This window comes from Podarcis tiliguerta (assembly GCF_965153285.1).
Source record: "Podarcis tiliguerta genome assembly, chromosome: 1".
Classification (NCBI taxonomy): Eukaryota; Metazoa; Chordata; class Lepidosauria; order Squamata; family Lacertidae; genus Podarcis; species Podarcis tiliguerta.
The window spans coordinates 4,050,609-4,076,590 of NC_139534.1; the positions used below are offsets into that span (position 1 = coordinate 4,050,609).

General features: G+C 43.1%; 1 protein-coding gene across 2 annotated transcripts; it reads right to left on the minus strand.

The window, feature by feature from the left end:
- Window positions 1-4,927: 4,927 nt before the first annotated feature.
- SUCLA2 (succinate-CoA ligase ADP-forming subunit beta) lies at window positions 4,928-25,732 on the minus strand. Of its 2 annotated transcripts, none has more exons than XM_083402085.1 (11): window positions 25,235-25,732; window positions 22,045-22,222; window positions 21,282-21,381; window positions 20,610-20,772; window positions 18,408-18,536; window positions 15,975-16,113; window positions 14,983-15,144; window positions 14,748-14,890; window positions 11,942-12,062; window positions 7,775-7,863; window positions 4,928-6,128 (listed from the first exon to the last, which is right to left on the minus strand). In XM_083402085.1, the coding sequence occupies exons 1-11, from the start codon at window positions 25,325-25,327 to the stop codon at window positions 6,054-6,056; spliced, it is 1,392 nt and encodes a 463-aa protein (XP_083258211.1). In that variant the 5' UTR covers window positions 25,328-25,732; the 3' UTR covers window positions 4,928-6,053. The 2 variants fall into 2 exon arrangements, with proteins under 2 accessions (XP_083258211.1, XP_083258212.1); XM_083402086.1 differs by lacking the exon at window positions 25,235-25,732 and adding an exon at window positions 24,296-24,346.
- Window positions 25,733-25,982: the final 250 nt, after the last annotated feature.

A 25,982-nucleotide genomic window follows, 5' to 3' on the forward strand; every position in this document is an offset into this window, starting at 1 on the left:
CCTGCTTCTGATTTTGAAATCAGAAAGTCTTGCTGAGAGTACTTTCTGATGTATTTCAAGTATACTAGGAACACTTTTTGATATATTTTGGACGCTGACAATACTAATATTGAAGAGTCTTTGTTATCCAAACATTTTTAAATTTTCTACTAGGTGACATAATCATAGGTTTTGAAGCCAAAGGGGAAGGGGAAGACAGTAGTACAGTATTGCAGTCTTCTTTCATTCCAGATCAAGTGTGGGAAAAGGTTTGATATTTTAGGCCACATACCAACTAAAATACACCAACACATACCCTTTCTTGCATTGTATTTATATTTCCCATTTATATCCCCCCCCCCCCCTTTTTCAAATAAAACGTCATACATGCATTGTTTGTTCATTTGCCACATTTCACGGCTTGGCTTGGCCATGTCAGGTCTCAGTGCCATGGATAGTGTCAGTGAGCGAGCTGAGGAGGGGGCAGTGGGAGGCAGGGGTCCAGGACCAGGAATCTTCTTCACCTGCTGAGCAGCAGCAGCAGCAGAAAGCTCCAGCTTTTGTAAGCAGAGTTTCCAGCCTCAGTTGCTGGAAACAACATTCATTGTTCCTGGCCGGACCTTGCTGTTTCTTGCTTCTCGTGACCTCGGCTTGGATGCTTGGCTTTCTTGACCCTTGGATTGTCTGACTATGTGAACTGAGATACTCTTGACCTTGGACTGGATCTTGGACTCTGCCTTCAGGCAAGTACCCCCTTGAGGTTGATTCTCCCTCCACTAAGCTCTGCCGTGGCTGACAGCACAGGACTAGGACACTAGCCAATCCAACAGTCCAGAGTTGCCCCTTGTACTTGACACACTATGTTTCTCAAAAACACTATCCTTTTTTAAAAAGAAAGCTGGAGCTAGCTGGCTCTCATCAGGAGCAAGAAGGCTGATCAGCAGCCGATGGAGGCACTTTGCCTTCTGCTCCTTCAGGCTGCTGCCCAGCAGGTGAAGCTGTTTCCTGGCTTCTGACAGCCGGCAGATGTGGCTTCTCCCTTGGCGGGTGGGATTTGTGGAGAACAGTGGGCTAATCCTTCCCTGGCCTAATCCTGTGGCAGAGAGAGGGCACCCAAAGGCAGCTGCCTCAACAGCAGCAACTCTCAAGTCAGCCTCGTGTGTGCATCTCACCAGCTCGGCACAGGCCAATCCATAATATATTTGTAAAATTAGCATGGGGAGAGAGAAGGTCACAAAAACTCAACTCTTCCTCCCTACCTGTCTGGCCACATGAAATAATACAAAATGTATGTCAGAAAGGATCCTTGCAATCAGGGTTGTCATCCATTCCTTAAAAACAGGATAGTCCTGTTTAGGGGGCATGGAGTCTCCTGTCTTGTTTGACCCCCAACTTGTCCCATTTTTGAAGTCATAAAAATAAAAATTGGCATTTGTGTGCTCACCCAAACTTGCTTGTAACATATTAGCTGCTTAGAAAGGTGAGCCCTCCCTCCCTTCCAAAGATTGACACTCCAGGCTTGCCAATAATGGGGCAGCAGCCTTGAGAAAATGTTTGTTCATTGCAGAGTAGGGAGGCAGAGTGTTACTGAAGTTCAGTAAGGAGTGTTTAGATTAATCCTGCCAATTAATTGTTTTTAAAAGATGCTTCCCCCCCTCATTCTCACAAACAGAAATAAATGCATATTTTACGATAGCACATGTCACTTACAATTGTTAGAATTGGTGTGGGTAATAAAACTTAAACCCCTGTATTGCAAACCAGCCTTGTTACCCCTTATATTACAAATGCAGAGGGAGGAAGCAGAGACTGGCAGAATCACTAAAAGTTAGTGACTTTCCTCTAGGCCAGACGTTTTAAACCTTTTTGAGTCCCTGGCTCCCTTGATCAACTATATTCTTTCTGTGGCTCCCCTGTGGGGAAACAGGCTCCAACCTTAGAAGCTGAAATAAATAAATTAAAGTCTTATGTATATAATAAAGTCCCATGGACTGTGCAAGAAGATCAAACCTATCCATTCTTAAGGAAATCAGCCCTGAGTTCTCACTGGAAGGACAGATCCTGAAGCCGAGGCTCCAGTATTTTGGCCACCTCATGAGAAGACTCCCTGGAAAAGACCCTGATGTTGGGAAAGATGGAGGGGCACAAGGAGAAGGGGACGACAGAGGACGAGATAGTGGGACAGTGTTCTCGAAGCTACCAACATGAGTCTGACCTAACTGCGGGAGGCAGTGGAAGACAGGAGTGCCTGGCGTGCTCTGGTCCAGGGGGTCACAAAGAGTCGGACATGACTAAACGACTAAACAACAACAAAAAAGGTTCATAAATGTACCAAGCAAACACATACATAGATATATAGGCCACGTGTCTGAAGCTGCACAGGAGAGCAGCCATTAAGCCATTTTGACTCCCAGGCTGACCAGGTGTTTTCTCTGCAAGGTCAAATGGAAGAGCCTCCCCATTGTCTTTTCCTTCACAAATCCTGTCTTAAGGGTATGTCTGTGTATGAATAGGGTGAGCCTGTGACTTGGCTCAGGAACTACTTATCATTACAAAAGACTGGCCAGGCTCCCCAGGGTATCAATCCAGTAAACATTAACAGGTAACTTGCCAGACAGGTAAACAACCCGCTCAGATTTCTGCCTTAGCCCGTCCTTTCTGTGATGTAGGTATGATGTATCTAGGGGGGAGGGTCTTGAGCTACACCCCTTCTGTGATGTAGGTATGATGTTTCTAGGGGTGGTCTTTGACTCCAAGGTGGGCAATTTAAAATGTGTATATAAGGGTGGACACACCTTGGTTCTGGATCCTCCTCCTCCTCCTGTGTGTGAAGGGGGCACCCTGTTGCAACAGTTCAATAAAGATCAGGCTTACAAGCTGCTTTGCTTCTCAGGATTCTCTGGTTGGCCTCTGTTTTTTCCTCCAACCAATGGAGAACCTACAAAGGACTCTATAAGGGCTCGTGTCCCCCATAAGAGAATAAGGGCAGATTTTTCATTTATTACAAAGCCCAGTTATGTCACCCCTTGTCTGCAAAGCCACCTCTCCCATCCCCAAAATAGATGTCTCCTCACGCAACCCTCCTCTGGTTGTATAAGATTCTGCAAAGTACACCATTGAATACACCAAAATACACCAACCTGGTGACATTAAACATAGTCCATATACAATTATAGACCTAAAATAAAGTTAAAATAAAGCACAGGTATGTGAAGGTAGCAACTAGAACTATTGTTATAGATGTGCGGGGGCGGGGTGCTCCCATTAATAAATGGTAGAATTGTGATTATTTGGAATATTGAAGGGGAAATTGCAGGGGAGTAGAAAAATGCATGCTAAGCTTCCTTTCCAAGCCAGGGCCACACCTCAGCAGAAAGTGAGGGAGGTGTCCAGCTTCTGTACTTTATGGATGAACAAAGGCAAGGTTACACAACATGAAGCCTATTATTTTAAGGGAAATAATCCAAGTATTCAAACTTCCTTAGTTACTATATCAGCCATATTCTTTCATAGGCCAAGGGGGTTTCTTGGCCATGTTCCTCCTTACAAATAAAGCCAGACCAAACAGGTAGGAAATTGTCATTTCTTTCTTTGGTCTTCAAGGACTCTCTGCTTGTTTTGCCAGTTAGCACTGCAGGTTCTTTAAAGGATCTTTCGTAGACAATATGAGGGAAAAGAGGTTTTTATTTGAACAAAATAGGAAAACCTCAAACAGCAACAAACCCCACCCCCCTCAAATAGTAAGCCTTCTTAAACAGCAATAAAAACCTTACACTAAGAAATAAACAATCCCCCCACCAGACCTTCACCCACATAGAGCACCCAATCCAGCCATAGGGAGTATTTGGTCCATCATCCTACTCGACGTCGCCCTGCACCATTTGGACCTGCCCCAACCAGGCAGGGCTGGATGTCTCCACGGCTGTTACCTGTGGCAATTAGGACTCCTCATCTGGGCAATCCAGCCCTAGCTGGACCACCTTCAAGGGCAGGAGTGCTCCTACGGGGACTCACACGAAGGGTTGGTAGCGCAAGGATTGGAGCAGGGTGACCTAGTTGGAGAGGTTGACAGACCAAATGCTGCTGGGTCTCCCTACGGCTGGATCTGGTGCTGTATGGGGGTGAAGGTCTGGTGGGGGAATTGTTTCTTTGGAAGTGTTCCTCTGGAGTTATTTCTCAGTACATTCATATCTTGGAAGTTGAAGGGAATCCGGTCCAGAAGCATGTTCGACTTCCAAAATGTTCGAAAACCAAAGTGCGGCTTCAGACTGGTTGCAGGAAGCTCCTGCAGCCAATCGGAAGCTGCAGAAGCCCTGTCAGATGTTCAGCTTCCAAAAATGGTTCGCACACCATAACACTCGGGAGTGGTGTTTGGGAGCCAAAACATTCAAGAACTAAGCTGTTTGAAAACCAAGGTACAACTGTATAAGAGAGTTTAAGAAGGTGGTGTCAATCTGTATGTCAAAGGGCATTAAACCCACAAGCTAGAAATCCCAAAAGGAGCAGAAACACAGTGCATAGCACCAAGAGTAATTTAGCACTATAGTACTATCATCCCTCCAACCAAATTGCCCAGGAAAGAGGAAGTGTTGTACTAGGTAGATGCCTGTTCCAGTCATGCCAAAGAGGTAAAATGCCTTAAAAATGACACTGCCCTAGAACAATGTGTCATGAAACCAACTAGTGGGGCAGTGTCCATAGATTTAAGATTAAACTCTATGACCTGGTGTGAGATGCAAGTATTGTTGAACTAAATGGGAACACTGAGCATGTAGCTATTAAAACCCAATGTGGAAAATTGTCAAGTAATAACAAGTGTCACACATGACTACAACCATGTATATGTATGTTGCATTTAAAGATGTGTTTGTCAGCACATATGTGTGTCATCTGTACTTTACATGTTTGCTGCACAAATACTCATGAAAACACATTTGCCACAAACATGTGAAGAGTTTCCAATTCTTTATTTATCCTAGTTACAAATCTGGCCCTGCTTCCCAGTTGTACGCAGCTTGTTAAACGTATATTCCAAAAGAAGTTTTCTATAAAAAGGAAGTGTATCTATTAACATAACATTCATTCCCACTTTGCTGCAGATAAGTTTTTGTGGAACAACTATTAGAGATAACACATGTTGAACGTTTTGTATACTCTAAGGCACTATGTAAGTGCTAAGATTGTAACATTCAGATCCCCACTGATTTTAGTAACGCATTTCACAGTAATATTTAACAATGATTTCACTTAAATATAAATATGTGAAGGAGAACAATGCTCAGCTCTTTGAATAAATTTTATTTGCTACTCTAAAGAATACTATGTCTGCCCAGTACTACAAGAAACAAGCATTTATTAGTTCGTTTACAAATCTACATGATATTTTAAATTAAGTACCAGGAAATCATGAAGACAGTACTTTCATAGTGATTAAATTACAACGTTCAAAGAGTTGTTGCTTTAAAAAGCACAGGCTGTAAAAATGCACTGTTCATAAATAGTGAGCAGTATGCTCTAGTTCATTCACTGTACTGCAGAATATAAATATATTTGATATACTGCATATACAGAATACCTCAACACATTCATCTGTATTACCATAGTATTCTGTGCTACATGAATTGTTTCTCTTAAAGATGCCCAGCAGATACTTCTGGGCAGTGAAGTGCTAATGCAGCAGTCTGACTTCACCCCTGGAGGTGGACTCCATTGTTTCCTGAGACAAATGCCAACAATATGTTACTAAGCCTAACTGTTAAGTTTATCATTGAGATCAACACAAGCTATGGACTTTTTGGTTTTCTATTGGGAACACACATTTTCAGCCTCAAGGTTGTATTTCCCCATATGAAGAGCATCTGTTTCTGTAGCTGTAACTGAAGGAGAGACTGCAACTAAGTATTTAACTTTTTTTTTATTACAGCAAACACTTTGAATATTAACAGGAAGGTGATACAAGCTTGCCTATCAAGCAAGTAAAATCTTCACATACATAATAGAAGAAATAATAGAACAGTATTTTAGAAAGCTGAACACAACAAGGGTTTGGGGAACATGAACCATTACATGTCTGATCAAATTGGTAACTGAAACTTAACATCCACTTGAGCTTGCTTTGCTAGGGTGACTATTTCAGAGAGTTTCACAACCTAAAAGACAAAACAAAAATCACCTTGAGATATTTTGTTTCCATAAGATATTAAAAATCTTCAACAAGTACAGGTGAAATGACAACAAATAAAAAGTAATTTGGGTAATTAACAGTATGAATAACTAAGCTAAGTCAGATGGAAGAAATAGCTTACAGAGTGTAACAAAACCTCAGAAAGGAAGTCATTTCAGTCTAATGCACTGAAAGATGAAGTCATCTGACTGCTTAATACAAGGATGAAGAACCTTAGTTAGGCCCAGGGGCCAAATGTGGTCCCTTTGGAACTGCTCTGCCAGGCCTGAACCTGGGAAAGTAATGTTAGCCACATCGTCGCCAGAAGCATGCGTGTGGATTCTGGGCACCTTGGGAGCTGCTGTAAGTGCGTGCTTTTGTCAATAAAAAATTAAACTATTGTCCGTTTGTCCTCCTTGGCTGGGTGTGCACAGGACATGGGAGCATGAAGAGCAAGTGAAGGTGATCTGAGAGCGAGGGGAAGGTGGTCTGAAAGCAAGCAGAGGTTCAGTCTGAGTGCATGACCCCCAAACACAAGGCAGCTTCTTCCTCAAGGTGGGAAAGCTAAAAAGCAGAATGTGTTCCCACAATGCAAGAGAAACTGGCTGTGCTGGACTGCTTGAGAGGCAGCATGACTGTCTGCACTGGCCCGAACAAGTCCAGCATCCGCGCCATCAAGGTGTGCAAAGAAGGAGATCCATGGGGCTGTGGCATCAAGTGCTCCATCACCTGCCAAGGTGACCAGCCAGGGGTGTGCCAAGGCTTTACCTCTAGCAGGTAGGACGGAAGGCTGTAATTCTCTCATCCACTTCTCTCTCTAAGCTGTCTATTCACTCTACCTGTGATCTCCAACTTTCCCTCAAAGCCACCTAACAAACTCCTCCTCTGACACTGTTCAGGGCAAAAAAGGGTTGTACCTCAAGCACTTGCTTCACAGAGTTCCATTAAGTTACTATCATCAGTTTACATAATTATATGCGCATTCTTTCAAAACATGTACAGCTATATGCACGGTCTCTTATCCTGAATAAGGTAGGAGTGTCTAGTTATAAGTATATTGATTATGAACAGATGTAGACAGAAGCTGCCCTCCACGGGTTGAAAAGTCAAACACCACTAATCTCAGGGTTGTGGGTTTGAGCCTCACGTTGGGCAAAAAAAGATTCCTGCATTGCATGACTACATGAACCTCGTGGTCCCTTTCAACTCTACAATTATATGATTCTATGACCTGCAGCGGGGAGTTTTCTGTGCCTGTGGGGGCTCCCTGCACAATTTAGACCCCTGGTTTACTCTGTGGTTCAACTTGCACAGGGAGCCTCCACAAGCACAGAAGGCTCCCTGCTGCAGATGTTTGCCCTCCAACATGGTGAGCAGCAGGCATAGAGCAGGGATGGGGTGAAGCCAGACGGCCCGATTTAGAGTTGTGTGATCATACTGAGAGCCTTAACAGGACTAGATTCTTACAGCCACCTGACTGTGCATACGTACATTTTGCGGTATACTACAGTATGTGAAGAATCCTATAACACCGAAAGCTTAAGAGTGCCATTTCATCATGTTTAGGTAAGTTAACAATGCCTATCAAAAATAGGTTACAGCAAGAATTTATACAAATAAATTTTAGCTCACCATTTTAGCAGCTTCATCCAAGTCATCACAGGCAAGTATTTTCAGACCGCTGGCTGTTATTAAAGCTTTAGCATCATCAACTCGTGTACCTACATAGTTAAGATTTTATATTTCAGGATTCACAGGTTATTTCTGTCAATGTTATCCAAACACAGGACATAGTAATTAGTACAACAGTGTGGCCTTGATTGAAGTAGCTACAATGCTTCTCTTTCCTTACAACCAATCTTTTTCAAAATCATATGACAATATATTTTAAGGCTAGAGTGGGAGCCCAGTTGTCCAAGAGGCAAAAGCTTTGTCAGTTTTGGGTGCCCTTACTGCGACATGGTAGGGAATTATATGTGCACCAACCTCTGCTCCGCTAACTTCAGAGTGAGATTTGTGCCGCTTATGTTCCAGTTTTTGTCCAGCTTCTTCACAGCACATAGCTCTCTAGAATGCCAAGGAGTTACCGTAATCAGGCACTGCAATGCTGGAAAGAACGCTCAGGAGTGATCAGGCACTGCCTGCCTCATCTCTCCATTACAAAGGAACTTTGGAAGGATCACCCACTTTTTCCACTGGAAAATTCTCCAGAGTATTCAGGAATCTATCCGTTTCTGCCACACCCCTGCCAGTCCCCTTCACCCCCTGCTACCACTTCAAACCTTACTAAATATTGGTGACATCCGGAAACCAGTCATTGAGATAATTTGAATTCAGCAACTCTCCTGACCAGGAGAGTTTTAAACTAGATCTTCAAGGGGGAGGGAGACAACATTACAAATGACAGAAGAACACCTGGTATTTTGAATAATAGCTGCATTTGTGCACAGAAAATAAGATGGCATTTCAGAAACCTGCTAAAGGGCAAGAAGCTACAAGAAGGAAGCAGCTGGAGGGAACAACACATGGTTTCAGTTGTATCTAAACAAATGCACAGAGTATGGGAAACAAGCAAGACAAATTGAAGCTTTTAATAAAGGAAGGCAAATATAACCTGGTAGGCAATAATAATAATAAATTTATTATTTATACCCCGCCCATCTGGCTGGGTTTCCCCAGCCACTCTGGGCGGCTTCCAGCAGAATATTAAAATACAATGATTCATCAAATATTAAAAGCTTCCCTAAACAGGGCTGCCTTCAGATGTCTTCTAAAAGTTACTGAATTACTGAAACCTGGTGGGATGAGACTGGAATGTAGGAATTGAGGGGTACAACCTGTTCAAAAGGAATAGACCAAACAGGAAGGGAGGAGGAGGAACATTATAGAGGATACCTGTGAAGAAATCTATGACCTGGAGCATGGAAAGCAGATTGATAATATATGGGTAAAAATTGTGTGAGAAACAACAGTGACCTTACTGTGGGGCTCTGGTATAGTCTGCCAAGCAAGACTTAGAAGATACCTTCCTAGAGCAGATTACCAAACATTCAAAAAGGAGAGATACAGTAGTCAGGAGAAACTTCAGCTACCCCAATATCTGCTGGAACTCAGCCTAGAATGTAAGGTCCAACAAATTCCTCCATTGCCTTGCTGAAATTTTCATTTCCTAGAAGGTGGAAAAGCATCAAGGGGATCATCTATCTTGGACCTGGTCCTCAATAACAGCTAGGAACTGATTGACAAATTGGAAGTACAGTGGTGCCCCGCAAGACGAATGCCTCGCAAGACGGAAAACCCACAAGACGAAAGGGTTTTCCATTTGCAGAGGCGCTTCGCAGGGCAAATTTCCCTATGGGCTTGCTTCGCAAGACGAAAAATGACCAAAAAAAAAATGAATTTTTTTTGCTCCCAAACCCCTTATTTTGAATCGCTAATCCCCCACCCCTTAAAAAGCCGTTTTTAGCCCTTAAATCGCCAATAGCGCTAATAGCGCTACTCCGTCAATGGGCTTGCTTCGCAAGACGAAAAAACCGCAAGACGAAAAGATCCGCGGAACGGGTTCTTTTCGTCTTGCGAGGCACCACTGTACTGGGAAACCTGGGAGAAAGTGATCATGTCCTCCTGGTTTTCATGATAGAGAGACACGGGGAAGCTGAGTGTGGTCTGATAACCAATGGACTTTAACAAGGACAATTTCATCAAGCTTAAGGAGCTACTGGGTGAGATCTCATGGTCAGAAATACTCAAAGAGAAGGGAGTCCAAGACAGATAGGAGTTTCTTAAAGGTGAAATAATGAAGGCCCAAATGCAGACAATTCCAACAAGAAAGTGAGCGGGATCTAAGGAAACCAGAATGGGTGCATAGAGTGACAAGCTAGGTGGATCAGGGGAATGCTATGAGCATAGTATATCTTGATTTCAGTAAGGCTTTTGACAAAGTCCCTCATATTCTTGCAAGGAAGCAAGTAATTTGTATCCCCCAGAGGGCATGGTCACCCCTAGATACAATCTCTATAGGAATAACAGGCAAGATTGTACTGGAAGTGGTGTCACTCTATATGTCAAAGAGGACATTAAACCCACAAGCTAGAAATCCCAAAAGGTGCAGAAACACAGTTGTGCAATACTTAGCAGCAAGAGTAATTTAGTACTATGGACTATGGACTAGTGGGGTGCCACAGGGTTCTGTCCTGGGCCCGTTATTCAAGTCATTCAATGGATGAAGGAATTGACTTGGATGAAGGAATTGAGGGTATGCTAATCACATTTGCAGATGACCTCAAACTGAGAGTAGCTAATGGCACAGAAGAATCGGGATTCAAGATGATCTTAACAGATTGGAGAGCTGGGCCCAACCTAACAAAAAGAATTTCAGTATGGACAAATGTAAGGTTCTGCACTTAGGCAGGAAGAACCAGATGCACAAATATAAGGCGGGGGACACTTGGCTTGCTAGTAGTATATGTGAAAAGGATCTAGGGGGTCTTAGTAGACTACAAGCTTAACATGAGTCAACAGTGTGATGCAGCAGCAAAAAAAAAAAAAAAAAAAAAAAAAAAAAAAAAAAAGCTAATGCTATTTTAGGCTACATCAGCAGAAGTACAGTTTCCAGATCAAAGGAAGTCATAGTACCACTCTATTCCGCCTTGGTCAGATCACACGTGGAATACTTTGTCCAATTTTGGGCCCCACAATTTAAGAAGGATGTTGACAAGCAACCAAGATGACCAAGAGTCAAGAAACCAAGCCTTATGAGGAATGGTTGAAGGAGCTGGGTATGTTTAGCCTGGAAATGAGGAGACTGAGAGGAGATATAAGAGCCAATATCTGAAGGACTGTCACATGGAAGAGGCAACAGCCTAGTTTTCTCCCGCTCTGGAGGGGAGGACCCAAACCAATGGATTCAAGTTACAAGAAAGGAGATTCCAACTAAACATCAGGAAGAACTTTCTGATAGTAAGAGCTGTTAAGATAGCAGAAAGGACTCCCTCAGGAGGTTGTGGACTCTCCTTCCTTGGACATTTTTAAGCATCTGTCATGGATGCTTCAGTTTAGATTCCTGCATTTCAGGGGGTTGGATTAGTGTCTCTTCCAACTCCACAATCCTATGATTCTATTAATGAACCCCCAGTGCTTGAGTCTATATTTTTAGCATCACTGACTGATATATCTTCATATATAGGAGGAAAATATAAGCTTGTGGTATGTCAATGAATGTCTAACTTAAACAGTAAAAGGGACTCTGTACAATAAGAATTTGATGCTTTTGAATTATGGTGCTGGAGGAGACTCTTGAGAGTCCCATGGACTGCAAGAAGATCAAACAAGGAGAAGGGGACGACAGAGAATGAGATTGTTGGACAGTGTTCTTGAAGCTACCAGCATGAGTTTGACCAAACTGTGGGAGGCAGTGGAAGACAGAAGTGCCTGGCATGCTCTGGTCCAGGGGGTCACGAAGAGGCGGACACGACTAAACAACAGCATACAATTTAAAAAGGTACAGATTTAAGAGAAGCTGTAAAAGATTATTCATTATGTTACAGACTCTGCTTTTCTATATTCTGTACTGCAAAGCATGCAGAAGCAGCATTCGAAATTAACCCATCACCAGTGGCTTATTGTGACTCAGGAGTGCCACCTAGCAACCAAGTTGAGATTTGCAGTCACATGGTTTGCGACTAGCTGAGCGGCAGAGCCGAGATTGAGATTCCTACATTGCTGGAGGTTGGACTGGATGACCTTTGGGATCCCTTCCAACTCTACAATCCTATGATTCTTTTATTGTAAAATGCTCACCTTGTAACCGTACAACAATAGGTATTTTAATCTCCAAATCTTTTACTGCCATAATTATTCCCTGTGAGATCACGTCACATCGCATAATGCCTCCAAAAATATTCACCAGAATAGCTTGCACCTGTGTAAAAAAGTATATAGAACTGTAAACATAATGGAGCACAGATTCATTCTTTCTTCTGATAAGAAAATAATGCCTGTTCTGCAAAAGGAAGATCGTTGAATAGTTTGCTAATTTGTAGACATTATGCAATTATGTGGCACCCACCTTAAACCAAGGCAGCTATGCAGTGATTCAGACTGGTGGGACAGAGAGGAGCCATTGACCAAGGGAACCAGCAGGGAAGCATTGGAGCCAGAGATTGGGGGTGAAGGGGACTCTGATGTGGGCACTGACTCTAATAGGGAAAGAGCAGAGGCTGCATCTACTGCTCTGCAAGAGAGCTCTGTTTTGGGCCCTCCCCCTTTCACAGCTCAAGAACCGGGGGTGGGTGGGGTGGAAACCTAGCTCCTCTGAAGTGTGTGTGTGTGTGCTGACTCTCTGGGTGTTAAGCAATAAAAGTTAATTGCCATCAAGTCTCGTGCCCGCTTCTGATTTACGGCATCAGGCAACGGTAGGCAGAGCTAATCTGGCATTCTACTTCTTCCCTAAATCCTTGTATGGAGGTCATTTCTATTTCCATGTGACCATCTGCTTCCTTCCATTGATTATTTCTTGATCCAATCCTCCCAACTTTTCATCAATTTGATCTGGGGCCTCTATGTATTCTCCCTTTCCATTTTCTACCTCATATTCCTCTGGCTCCTTTTTTTTGCATCACAATCTGGCTCATTTTCTTTATCTTCATCAAACATTGATCCAATCGTTTTTAATTGTCCAGCTATCAACTGCTGAACAATACCAACAGTCACTGGTTGATCCAAAAGTACTTTTACCATGTTGGAAACTTTTCATGTTTTGGTTATTATTAGCCACTCAATTCACCTCAACATAACTTCATTAAAAACCAAAGTATTGACATTCTGCAGCTGCACCTGCTATCTCAAAACAAATTCTTTTTCTCATGACTAGTGATAATTACTCCACTTTCAATTTCTTGAATTCTTTAGGTGGCAGGAAGCAAAAGAAAAAAGATAACAGAATTTCTATCATCTCTCTTGTCCACCATAAATCAAGCTTTCGCTTTGCTTTAGATAGTTTAACAATTCATCTACTTTCTGTTTTTCCAGCAACAGAAAGTGGTTTTTTAAAAAATATTTATTAATTTATAAGAGTACAAAATACAGCACTGAAGAATAAAAAGGAAGGGGGGGAGGGGGGAATAGATACATTACATCAATTCATAATTCTATTCCATCAACTTCCCATCCATGGCTCCCTAAATTTCCAATTCCTGCTGCATATTCTATTTTTTCTAACTATTTAAACATTCAAATTCTTCTCATTATAAACTTTAACTGCTGAGCTTACTCCAAACTGATTAAAGTTATAATGTTTTTACAATGGTTTTTAAGGTAGTCTAGAAATGGCTTCAATTCCTCTTTTAAAATTTCCTCTTCTTGCTGTCTAATTTTGCTGGTTGAGCTTGATAATTCTGCATATTCCACTAATTTCATCTGCCACTCCTGCTTTGTGGGTATTATCTCCTCAACAAAGTGGTATTCACAGATTTTCAGATGGTAGATCTTCGCCAGCAGATGGAGAGGGAGGGAGGGCTCTCATTACAGTTTTCTTATCCCAAAGCTGTTTTAAAGGGTTTTAAAAAGAGAGGGTGCAATTCAACTGCCTGTTTTCAGGCAACTGCGTGGCGTTTGGAAATGATGGCGTTCTCCTCTGTTTGTCAGCCTACTGCCATTGACAGACATAAATTTGTCTAATCCTTTTTTTAAAGCCACTGAAATTTCTGCCCACCACTATCTCTTGTGGGAGCAAATTTCATAGTTTAACTATGCACTGTGTAAAGCACTTTCTTTTATCTGTTCTGAATCTTCCAGCATTCAGTTTCACTGAATGTCCCTCAGTCAAGTATTATGAGAGAGGGAGAAAAACTTTTCTCTATCAACTTTCTCCAAACTATGGCAAATTCCAAGCACCTCTATCATGCCTCCTCTTACTCCTTTTTCCTCTAAATCATTCCCTAAGGGGCAGGAGCTCGCTGCACGAAGCACACATCCATCACTTCTGTCCAGCAGGCAGACAGCTGCACATGTGACAATCATTGGCATACACCCTTGCTGCCTTTTTAGCTGCGTATCTATTTGGTAGTTTGAGTTAATTTACCCTCTAGCTCAAGGAGAGGTTCCTATATCCCTGGTTAGCTTCTACCACCTGCTACTACAGCCAATGAGATCAGGCAGTGTGGATCAAATCCCTAAGAGTAGGAATTTGAATGAGATATGAATTTAGATGGGAATGGGAAACAGACAAGAGGGGAGGCGTGAGTTAGAATTAATCCCTGTAGAAGATAGCTTCCTTCCCGAGGAAGGTTCATATATATATATATATAGATAGATAGATAGATAGATAGTTTCAGCTAAGTCTTATTTCCACCTAAAGTCTAAACTTTTAACATTAATGAAACCTGAAAAAAGTACTACAGGCTTTTAAAGCTCAAGTTACCGTGCAGTTTTAACTTACAGTATCAACGGAACTAGCACAGGACTGTGCTTAGAGGTCAAGATGTTCCTTGAAAGAAGATGCCTGCTCATAGGAGAAACAGTAACCTGGATTTCTGACTAGCAGCAATACTTGATTAATTAAACATCAGGTTAAACAGAGAACTCTAAACAGCAACTGTGTTCTTACCTTTTTATCTGATGTAATCAGTTTAAAGGCCTCTGTTACTTGTTGCACTGTAGCACCACCTCCAACATCAAGAAAATTTGCTGGGGTGCCTCCATGAAGTTTAATTATATCCATAGTGGCCATTGCAAGACCAGCTCCATTCACTGAAAGAGGGGCGGAAAAAGAACACAGTAACTATTGAGGACATTGCTGCATCTTTAGTTCCCATATTCAGCATTCACCATGCCCAACATACCAAGACATCCGATGCTTCCATCTAATCCTATATAATTGAGATCTGCTTTGGCTGCATCTCTGTCTCGCTGGTCTTCCTGGGTCCAGTCCTGCAGGCCGAATATTTTCTGCTGACGATAAGCCGAATTGCTATCAAAATTTATCTTTGCGTCCATACACATCACTTGGAAAAACAAACAAGTTGTGTTTAGACCCCTCAATGCTAAGAACAGTAACTTCCCAAGTTATCTATGCGGGCTAATCTAAACACAGCGCAGATTAAGGTAGCAGAGTCCTGAGCCAGTTTAACATGAAGAAGATATTGTATTTCCAAATGTCCCGTAACATGCAAATTCCCTGAAAGAAGAAAACAAGCCTGGCTTGCTCTCTGGTGTGCAATAGTATGTTCCCTCCCTGCTGTGCTGGTTTTGTACATGCAGGGAACTTTTTACAGCAGTCAAATGCAGGAGTGGAATTCCCCCATCTGGAACCTGAAATGATGCACTACACTCTTTCACCTCATCCTGCTACATGTATAGACCATCAAAGTTACGATATTTCTTCCCAAAGCCAAGAACATACACGAGAAAGTCAGAGAAAATGGTGTGCATAGAAGAGGCTCCTACACAAAGGGTACAAATGGGAAAGCCAAACTGATTCAACTCGGAAGAGCCAACCCCCCCCCCCCCCCAAAAAGAGAGAGAACGGAATCAGATTGAGCACATTTAAGGGATACACTGACGAAATTTCTGAATCTTGTCATGGTACATGTAACTGACAGTCCTAAAAATGTCTTCTCACTGCAGTTTGTAGAGCCATTTAAGGCATAGGATCGTGTTTGGACAATGCCAAAGCACATCTTAAACAGGTAAATCTAGTTTGAGGTTTTTTTGGGATTTTAAATCCTCTTAATAAAACATGAGCAAAAACTCAGAAATCCTATTTTGTAATTAAGTTAATAAATTCCGCAATTAAGTTTTCAAAGTGAAACAATTCCAAAAGAAAGTACTTTACCAATCCCTGTAGAATCTTCAACCATGGGGTTAATTTCTACCATAGTAGCATCAAATTTAATGAAGAGGTTGTAAATCTTAATCATATTATCAGCTGCTTCGTCTACCAAATTAGCAGGAAACCCCATTTTCTTGGCCAGCTGGAATTGGAAAACAAAAAACACAGAAGGAACCTTTACGGTAAATCAAAAACAAGAAAACTCATAAAGAATGAGCACATTTCAAGCTGCCTTACATATAAGCCAGAGATGGGGGAACAGCCCCCTCCCCAAGGGAGCCACTCTGCTCGCTCTCTCACCTACACACAACCATCCTCTGTTCATCCATTCACTAACTCTTTTGGGGAGGTGGAAGATTCAGATCTAGATTATGGCATCAAGGAATGGGGGGGGGGGGGGCTTAACTTTCCCCCCAGCTACAAAGATCCAGACACAAGCATTCCTCAGACTCTAAGTCTGCTATTGGTATTGGAATAAAATGTTCCTATTGAAGCAAACAGGAAGACAGACTGCAGGGACTGTGGGGTGATTTGAACCATAGTAGGGAGCAAAGAGTTACAAAGAACCCACCAAGATTGGGTCTCCATGCCTACAATTAGCTATATTTCCCTGCTAGCCACAAGGAAAAAAAGCTCCTCCCTGAAGTCAGCATGGTGGATGGAGCAAAGCCAAGACCGAGAGGTTCTGTGGGCAAGATGGAATCATCCACCATGGGTGGAATTAGACCCACTCCTGGGGCAGGCTAATCTGTTGTTGTTGTAGTAGTATAATAATAATAATAATAATAATAATAATAATATATCTATTTATGCCCAACCTTTCTCCCTGACAGGGACTCAAGCTGGCTTACAGATAAAAATAAGAACCACTAAAACATAGGAAACACAATCATTTAAAAAAATAAAACATAAAATAAACATTGATAGAATTAACACTACCACCACCCTGAGTCTCTGTCAGGAGAAAAGGCGGGGCATATATTTAACATAATACAATTACTGTACTGTACTGTACTGTATGGCTGCTGTTGTCTTGCTTTTTGCTCTATTTGGCCTTGGTTAGACTCCACCTGGAGTCCTGTGTCCAGTTCTGGGTGCCACAGTTTTGACAAGTTGGACCATGTGCAGAAGAGGGCAACCAAGATGATCAAGGGCCTGGAAAGCAAGCCTTATAAGGAATGGTTCAGGGAGTTGGGGATGTTTATCCTGGGAAACAGGAGACTGAGAGGAGATATGACAGCCATCCTCCTTTATCTAAAGGGCTGTCAGATGGAGCAAGCTTGTTTCCTCCCGCTCCAGAGTTGGACCTGAACAAATGATTTGTGTTACAAAAGGAGATTCCAACTAAACATCAGGAAGAACTTTTTGACAGTAAAAGATGTTTGAGAGTGGAATGGACTCCCTTGGAAACTGGTGGATTCTCTTTCACAGGAAGCTTTTAAGCAGAGGTTGGATGGCCAACTGTCACGGATGCTGTAGTTGTGCTTGCTCCAGCAGCATATATGCTAAAACTGGAACAATACAGAGAAGATTAGCATATCACCCATGCTTCAGTTGAGATTCCTGCATTGCAAGGAGCTGGTCTAGATTGTTTTTTATTATTTTATTAGTTTTATTAGTTGCTTTTTCCATAGGCAACCCAAAGCAACTTAAATTAAAACCAGATAAGAAGAACTAAAACACATTAAAAAATCTCACCCCCTCTAAAAGGTCCTAGATCATAAAAACCAGGGGCTGGTTGAAGAGGAATGTTTCTGCCTGGTGAAAACTCTATGGAGTGAATGTTTGGGGGCACAGGAGGCTGCTGGAGCAAGGTGGGAGTAGAGGAGGGATGAGCAAAAATCTCCTGGAGGAATGAACAAAAATGGTCAAAGGCCTGGAAACGATGCCTTATGAAGAACGGCTAAGGGAGCTGGGCATGTTTAGCCTGGAGAAGAGGAGGTTAAGGGGTGATATGATAGCCATGTTCAAATATATAAAAGGATGTCACATAGAGGAGGGAGAAAGGTTGTTTTCTGCTGCTCTAGAGAAGCGGACACGGAGCAATGGATCCAAACTACAAGAAAGAAGATTCCACCTAAACATTAGGAAGAACTTCCTGACAGTAAGAGCTGTTCGACAGTGGAATTTGCTGCCAAGGAGTGTGGTGGAGTCTCCTTCTTTGGAGGTCTTTAAGCAGAGGCTTGACAACCATATGTCAGGAGTGCTCTGATGGTGTTTCCTGCTTGGACTCTATGGACTCTATGATTCTATGATTCCTCCTCGCCTATTTCTACTCGCAGCAGCATTTACCCCAAGGGGTTTTTCTCTGCACAACTCTAAATCCAAACCATTAAAGAATCTGAAGATCCAGTGTTATATCTTTTAGTTAAACAGACCATATGTGTACAGGTTATAGAGAAGCTGTCGCTGAACAAACAATGCATATTTCAGTACCCTGACGGCCTGCTCCTTTTGAATGCCTTCTACAATGTCAACTGGTTCCTTAGCTATGGCATCAGGATTCTCTGCAGCAACATCTTCAATATTGACACCACCCTGAGAACTGCCAATGAGTACAGGACCCTGAAAAGAGAAACACTTTTCAACAAGGTCTTTTTACAATCCCCAAAATATTAAAGTAATTATGTAACACACCTGTGGGTTGAATATGAAAAATCTACAATTAGATACTACATGGAAACTGAGTGTTCAATTATACGCCTAGAAAAACCTAGAAACACAGAATAACTCATTTACGATAGCCTGGTTGTCAACCAGCTATTTGAGTGCCGGTTGACTGAAAGGTAAAGGTTATCAATTAGTCAATAAAAAAACTATAGGTGTGGCAGCTGGAAATTTACAGGGCCCTAATTCAGTCCTGGAGACTCGAGTCTTTCTTGCTATCATATCTTAACTACCTTCTAAAAACCAGCTGTCTGAAAATATTCCAATGAATGCGGTTGGGAAAGGTGGTTATATCATTCACACGAGAAATTCTTATTTATGTGCTTGTGAACTTTCAGAGAAAGGCAGAGTAGAACGCAAATCTAATATTTGCCCCCCCAAACGACTGGCCAGCGAAACAAGCTACTAAAAAAAGTGGGCGCTGCTACCCCCAGTAGGAATCAATATATTTTTAGAAGAAATTAGTCGTGATCAGCACTTTGGGAAACTCCTAAAGCGTTTTATGTTTTTATCAATTCATTCTTGGAAGACAATTGAAGACATTGGAGGTTTAGTACCAACATGCAGTGCGTAAGATAAGAATTTGAAACAGATTCTGTGGTTTTCATTTTATGCAAAAATGATTTTAATCCAAGCCAAAGAAGAGCCCCTCTCCTGCTCTTCACTACCACAGCCAGTTAGCCCCCCCCAAAATTTGTTACCACTCATAATCCAGCCTGGCTCCATTTCTGCCAGGGTAGACTATAAAATGAAAAATTGTATTCAAGTCTAAGTATTTTAAAATCTTATTCATGGCCCTAAAGCTGTGCTCTTATTTACACTCTTGTTAAGCACATAAGAAAAGATGATGGTTTAAAATGCACCCAGTATTTTCTAGGAAAGACCCTTTCAGCTGCTGTCCTCAAGAGGACTCCAAAAGGCTGCTGTAGAACTTGTCACAGATGCATGCATGGTATTTCTCTTGAAAGGACTCTTGCCTGTTTACTAAACTTATACAGGTAAGAAGCTATTTGGGGATTTACTAAAGGCTACTGCAGAAAAGGAAAACCTCTAAAAAACTCAGATGCTCAGATATCTAATCAAAACCTTACATTAATAAACACTTCTGTCACCAAGCACCTTGCAATTCATATGTCCTATGAGGCACCTAATTGCTTCATACTATAGTAAATAACACTGACAATGTTTGATAGCAGAATGTTGTTTTTTAAATACATACTAGAAAAACAAAAGATTTTGCCCAGATTGAGAACTAGGGTACTACAGTTAAACCTCAGATGTCGAACATAAACCGTACCGGAAGCCCCTTCTGCTTCCTAAATGTTCGACAACTGAGGCACAACTTCAGATTGGTTACAAGAGCATTTACTTCTGGGTTTTTGGCATTCGGGAGCCTAAACGTTCCAAAACAGAGCTGTTCAGGAACAGAGGTTTGACTGTATAATCCATGTTTTGCTCTACTAACTATCCTTCTGAAGACAGCTTAAAAGTTTTTGTCCCAACCAAAAACACTAAACTCTATATTTATTTATTTATTTATTTATTTATACCCCGCCCATCTGGCTGGGCTTCCCCACCCACTCTGGGCGGCTTCCAACAAAATATTAAAATACTGTAATGCATCAAGCATTAAGTTTCCCTAAATAGGGCTGCCTTCAGATGTCTTCTAAAAGTCTGGTGGTTGTTGTTCTCTTTGACATCTGGTGGGAGGGCGTTCCACAGGGCGGGTGCCGCTACCGAGAAGGCCCTCTGCCTGGTTCCCTGTAACTTGACTTCTCGCAGTGAGGGAACCACCAGAAGACCCTCGGCGCTGGACTTCAGTGTCCAGGTAGAAAGATGGGGGTGGAGACACTCCTTCAGATATACTGGACCGAGGCCGTTTAGGGCTTTAAAGGTCAGCACCAACACTTTGAATTGTGTTTGGAAACATACTGGCGTAAAAAGCATTTCTCCTCAAAATAGACTACTCACCTGAAATGATCGTTCCATGGTTATTGCAAAATAGTACTCTCTCCTGGGATATCTGCGCTCACAGATAAACACTTGATTGCATATTCTGCCCTTTTCTCCTGTCTGCTTTGTATACAGTTTTTTCCCAATCATTTTGGAGGAAATCTCTCTTGCTTCTTCTGGACTAATAAATAAATATTATTTATTAAAATTATTCATTTGTGTAGCCAAAGCCATCACAAAACAAAACAAAACACATTAAACAGAATAAAATACATTAAACAGAATAAAATATATTATGCAATTAAAATAATTATTAAAGTATTATTCTGTCAGATAAGAGTTTGCTTCCCCAAAGAATTTAATTTATTATCCCCACTAACATTTCTTCTTAAAATTGCCACTCTAAAGGCAAACAGGCCTCTTTTCAGAGTTGTAGGGTGACCTGTCCCCTAATAAAATAAAAATAGTATTCACAAAATACTAGATCACCCTAAGATCCATGTTATCTAATCTACTATACGAAAAAGAGATCAAAGTCCCAAAATGAAGTTGCTGAAGTTTAAGTAATATTTCAAGCATTCTAAAAATACAAATACTGAAACAATTCTAGTAAATAGTTATGCATAGTAAATGCCCCTGGGCTATTAATGTTTTTGCTTTCTGTGTTAATTAATTAGAAGCTCAACTTACGAAAATACTATTTTCACTCCTCCTTTAAGGCCACCTTCAAAGGTTCCTTTCCCTCTACCACCAGCTAAAACTTGTGCCTTTACAACAAGGTCCTTTGTACCTGGAATAGAAGGAGGGTAGACAAGAATTGTTTCAAATTAAATAATGTACAAATACTATTTGAGGGTTTTTTTTTAACCTAGGCAGATCTAGGTTTTAGAAAAGAGAATGAAAAGCTTCTTTGCAGTAGCCAAGACAGGGGCCTTTGACAGCATGTTGGGCCTAAACAAAACTCTTGTACTGAATAATCTCGCCCTGGGTCATGGTATCAGAAGTAGAGGAGATTGCAGTGTTTGAAGGATGTGGCATCCCCAAGTAGGCCTCTGGAAGCCCTGACCTGAGGGAACCAGAACAAGGGATAGCCCCAAAGCAAGGAGGACAAAATGCTATTTTTTTTTTAATTCAGGGAGCCTTGCAATGAAGCAGAGGAACAGGCTATAAATTAGCATGACTAGTAGTACATACAATTGGAAAGTGTCAGTAACATAACTAATGTCTAAAAGTACATCTAAGTACTTCACAGTTGACAAATCTCTGAATGGTATTCTCTCTCCTACAGTGATTTTGTAGGATCTCAGAAATTGAGAAAGAAGTAAGAATTTGAAAAATGTAAGCAGTTTTACCACTACCTATTAAGTCTCTAAAACTTTGTGCATGAAGCATTACCTGGGGGGAAACAACAAAAAGAAAACATTTGCTACATCTATAGACTTCAGTTCTATACCTATTTCTTTTGCAATGTTGTAAGCTTCCTCTGGTGTCTTTGCAACCAATCCATATGGAACAGAAATGCCAGCTTCTTTTAATAGTTCCATACTTAAGTATTCATGCAGCGACAAGCTCCTTCGTTGCTGCACTTGGAACACATAGCTAGGAAACAAACCTTGTCTTCCACTGAATACCTAGGAAAATAGGAACACGACTTTCAGTTTAACAAGTCTTCATTTATTTACAGTTTACATACTTTACTATATAAACAACCAAAACGCGATCTTTTTACAGTGACACAGCCAAGGGTTAAACAGCAGCTTCACCCTCTGGTTGAGATGAAGGGGATGGGGGGGTATGTAAATAATAATGAAATATATCAAACAGGGAGAAAAATGGCAAAGAAATACAGTGGTACCTCGGGTTACAGACGCTTCAGGTTACAGACGCTTCAGGTTACAGACTCTGCTAACCCAGAAACAGTACCTCAGGTTAAGAACTTTGCTTCAGGATGAGAACAGAAATTGCACGGTGGTGGTGCGGTGGCAGCTAAAGTGGTGCTTCAAGTTAAGAACAGTTTCAGGTTAAGAATGGACCTCCAGAATGAATTAAGGTACCACAGTACTGCTTATTATGTTGAGGAGACATTAACAATCTTAAAGCAATTGCAAATCATATTTTAGAATATACAAGACAGAAATAAGCTTAATATGAGTCAACAGTATAATGAAGCAGCAAAAAAAAATCTAATACTATTCTAGGCTGCAATCAATAGAAATCTAGTGACAAGATCAAGGGAAGTAATAGTACTGCTCTATTCCGCCTTAGGGACGTGGGTGGCGCTGTGGGTAAAAGCCTCAGCGACTAGGACTTGCCGATCGAAAGGTCGGCGGTTCAAATCCCCGCGGCAGGGTGCGCTCCCGTCGCTCAGTCCCAGTGCCTGCCAACCTAGCAATTCGAAAGCACCCCCGGGTGCAAGTAGATAAATAGGGACCGCTTTATAGCGGGAAGGTAAACGGCGTTCCGTGTGCTGCTCTGGTGCCGGTTCGCCAGAGCAGCTTCGCCACGCTGGCCACGTGACCCGGAAGTGTCTGCGGACAGCGCTGGCTCCCGGCCTCTAGAGTGAGATGAGCGCACAACCCTAGAGTCTGTCAAGACTGGCCCGTACCGGCAGGGGTACCTTTACCTTTATTCCGCCTTGGACAGACCACCAATTCAGGATACTACAATTTAAGAAGGATATTGACAAGATGGAATGTGTGCAGAGGAGAGCAACCAAGATGATCAAGTGTCTGAAAACAGAGCCTTATAAGGAATGGTTGAAGGAGCTGGGTATGCTTAGCCTGGAAGAGAGGAGACTGAGAGAAGATATGATAGCTGTCTTCAAATATCCCAAGGGCTGTCACATGGAGCAAGCTTGTTTTCTCCTGCTCTGGAGGGGAGGACCTGAACCAATGGCTTCAAGTTACAAGAAAAGATTCCAACTAAACAGCAGGAAAAACTGTGGAGATGTCAGGAACCATCCTGGTGCCCAGGCAGCTTCTCGTGGACACAAGTGGCTGATCATCAGGTGCAAAATATGCCTGGCACCTGGCCAATTTTGAACACTGTCCTGTCCCCTTTCTAAAGGTCTGAGGAATGAGATCATCACCCCACTCCTACTCACCATCCCAGGCCGCCCATCTGCGGCTACATTGTTCTTTCTTTTATCAGATCTAAATGATCAGACAACAGCAAAGGTTGCTAGGTTTATTGAGGGTGCAATGAGATTAAGGGCCACTATCTGAATGATAATCTTGGTCATTTGATTGCCCTTTTTACCCATTGTTGTCTTTTAAATTGTATATATTGCTTGTTTTATTTTGCTATGGCCGTTGGCTATTGCAAATAAAGTTTTAAAAAACAAACACTGGTCACAACATTTTCCACTAAAGCCCAATAGCATTGTTGAGTTCATGGTTGAGCCTGCACTGCTAAAGTGGACCAAGAATGGCACAAAGAGAAAAGAGAAAAGAAAGTACAACCTCTTTGAATTCTGTGGTTTTATATATCAGGACATAACAACAATCATCTGTTCCTTAACAGATCTTTAAAATAGGTAAATACAAACCTCAGATGAACAACAGACAACATATTACACCGTGTCTATATTTATTAAACCGAAATAAAAGTCAAAATGGAGAAAGAAAAAAGCCTCCACAAAGTTGCTACAAACAGGAGGAACAGCAACTCAAGGTACTAGCTCATGACACACCACAGAGACTTACACTCCAGCAGTGGGAGAGCTGAGAGTCAGAGTTCATGCCATCGCTCTGCGGTGACAGCTCAGCCCCACCAGGTCTCCTCTCAGCTGTCACCCAGGGGCAGCTATGGCACCCAGCTGCCTTAGCGGAAGAGGCAGGAAGCAGGGCTCATTTCACCCGCTTTGCTAGAGGCCCAGCTCCCTCGGGCACCTCCTGCCTCTTGAACTGGGCCAGCTGGTCATGATGGGAGCAGCTCTTTAGAAACTGGTGCCTGAATTCTCTGTTGCATTTCCTCTTCTCTCGCTGAACCTTTTCACTTGTGTCTTTTTGCTTTTTTAGATTGTTAAGTCTACAGATAGGAACTGTCTTGTTCTTTGACTGTATGTAAACCATGCTAGGAGCCTTTTTGGCTGAGGAGGAGGGAGCAAACGCTCTGAATAAATAAATATTGCACAGGCAGGATGGTGGGAGGCTGAAATGTGTGAAGTTTCCAGCAGAAACAGTAGCATCATCGGACTGTTTTATGCGAGGCCCTCAGAAATACAAGCTCTAAAGGTGACGCATGACCACCAAGAAAGCAAAGGAATTCCAAAGTACGCGATGCCCTGTTCATTGCTTTCTTCTTCTGCAAATATGTCAGCCTTTTTGAGTTTGGGGCGAGTGACAAGAAGCCGGAGCCTCCTTTCCCTGTCCCCGAGGGGAGGCGAGGCGCGGATCCTGCGCGGGGCCGGGCGCCTCTCCAGGCAAGGCCCGATCCTGGCCATTTCCGAGGGTTCTCCCCCCGGGGGCCCTGGAAGGACCCGCACCCGGCGCCCCCTGCCGCCCCGCTGGCTCCGCCCCGGAGGCCTGTCGGCGGGGCGCCCGGTGACCTTCCCTCGCTGCCCCCGCCTGGGCCTCCCCGTCCCCTCGCGCCGTCCTCCCTCCGCGGGCGCGGCGAGCAGGGGGAGGCCCGGCCCCGCTCACCTTGCCAGCGGCGCTCCGCTCCGCGCAGCCCCAGCCCAGCAGCTGCTTCGCCGCCGCCGCCGCCGCCCGGGCGCCCATCATGGAGGCGGCCATGATCCACCTCCTCCCTCAGGACAGGCCTCGGCGGCAGTGCGCTTGCGCGGCGGCAGGCGGACCGGGGCGCAGACGCGCTGAGTCCGGCGGGCCGCTTCTCTCCTGTCGAGCCCGAGTCCGCCTGCGGAACTCCCTGCCACGGGACGGCTTTCCAAGGGGAGGCGGCGAATGCGGGGCGGGGGCGGCGCTGTCGCTGGGCCTCTAGGCTCCGCCCTCCGCCGTCGGGGCAACGATGCTCTCTGCCCCGGTCTGCTCGCTGGTTCCCCGCAGGCATCTGGCGGGAGGCTCCGGCCCCGGCCTCATCCGGCAGGGCTCCTGCTCCGTCCTTGCGCGGCGTCCATACAGCAGCAACACCGGCGCCCGCAGAAAGCCAGGCCGCACTTTTCTGACATCTACAGCGGCTTTGCTTCAAAGCTGAGACCGCTTCCAGAGGGTCGCAATTTTCAGGAGGGATTCAATCTCATGCTGGAAAATTGAGGCTGCATAATTAAAGCTGCTTTGGAACGCTTAAAAAACAAAAACCCCATTTCCCCAAAAGTTTATGAGGCCTTTTGCAATAAGGAAAGTGGCAGGGAAATGCATTGGAAAGTGTGGGATCACACTTGTTGGATGTATCTGTGCCTGACTTTGCACAAACAAATCAGGATGATCTCTC

Coding starts and splice junctions, on each gene's coding strand:
- SUCLA2 (XM_083402085.1), bottom strand. CDS start 25,327: ATGGCCGCCTCCATGATGGGCGCCCGGGCGGCGGCGGCGGCGGCGAAG. Junction 16,114..18,407: donor AAAAGGAGCAGGCCGTCAGG/GTACTGAAATAT, acceptor TTCCAATTCCAG/CTGGCCAAGAAAATGGGGTT. Junction 15,145..15,974: donor TGAAGATTCTACAGGGATTG/GTAAAGTACTTT, acceptor TGTTTTTCCAAG/TGATGTGTATGGACGCAAAG.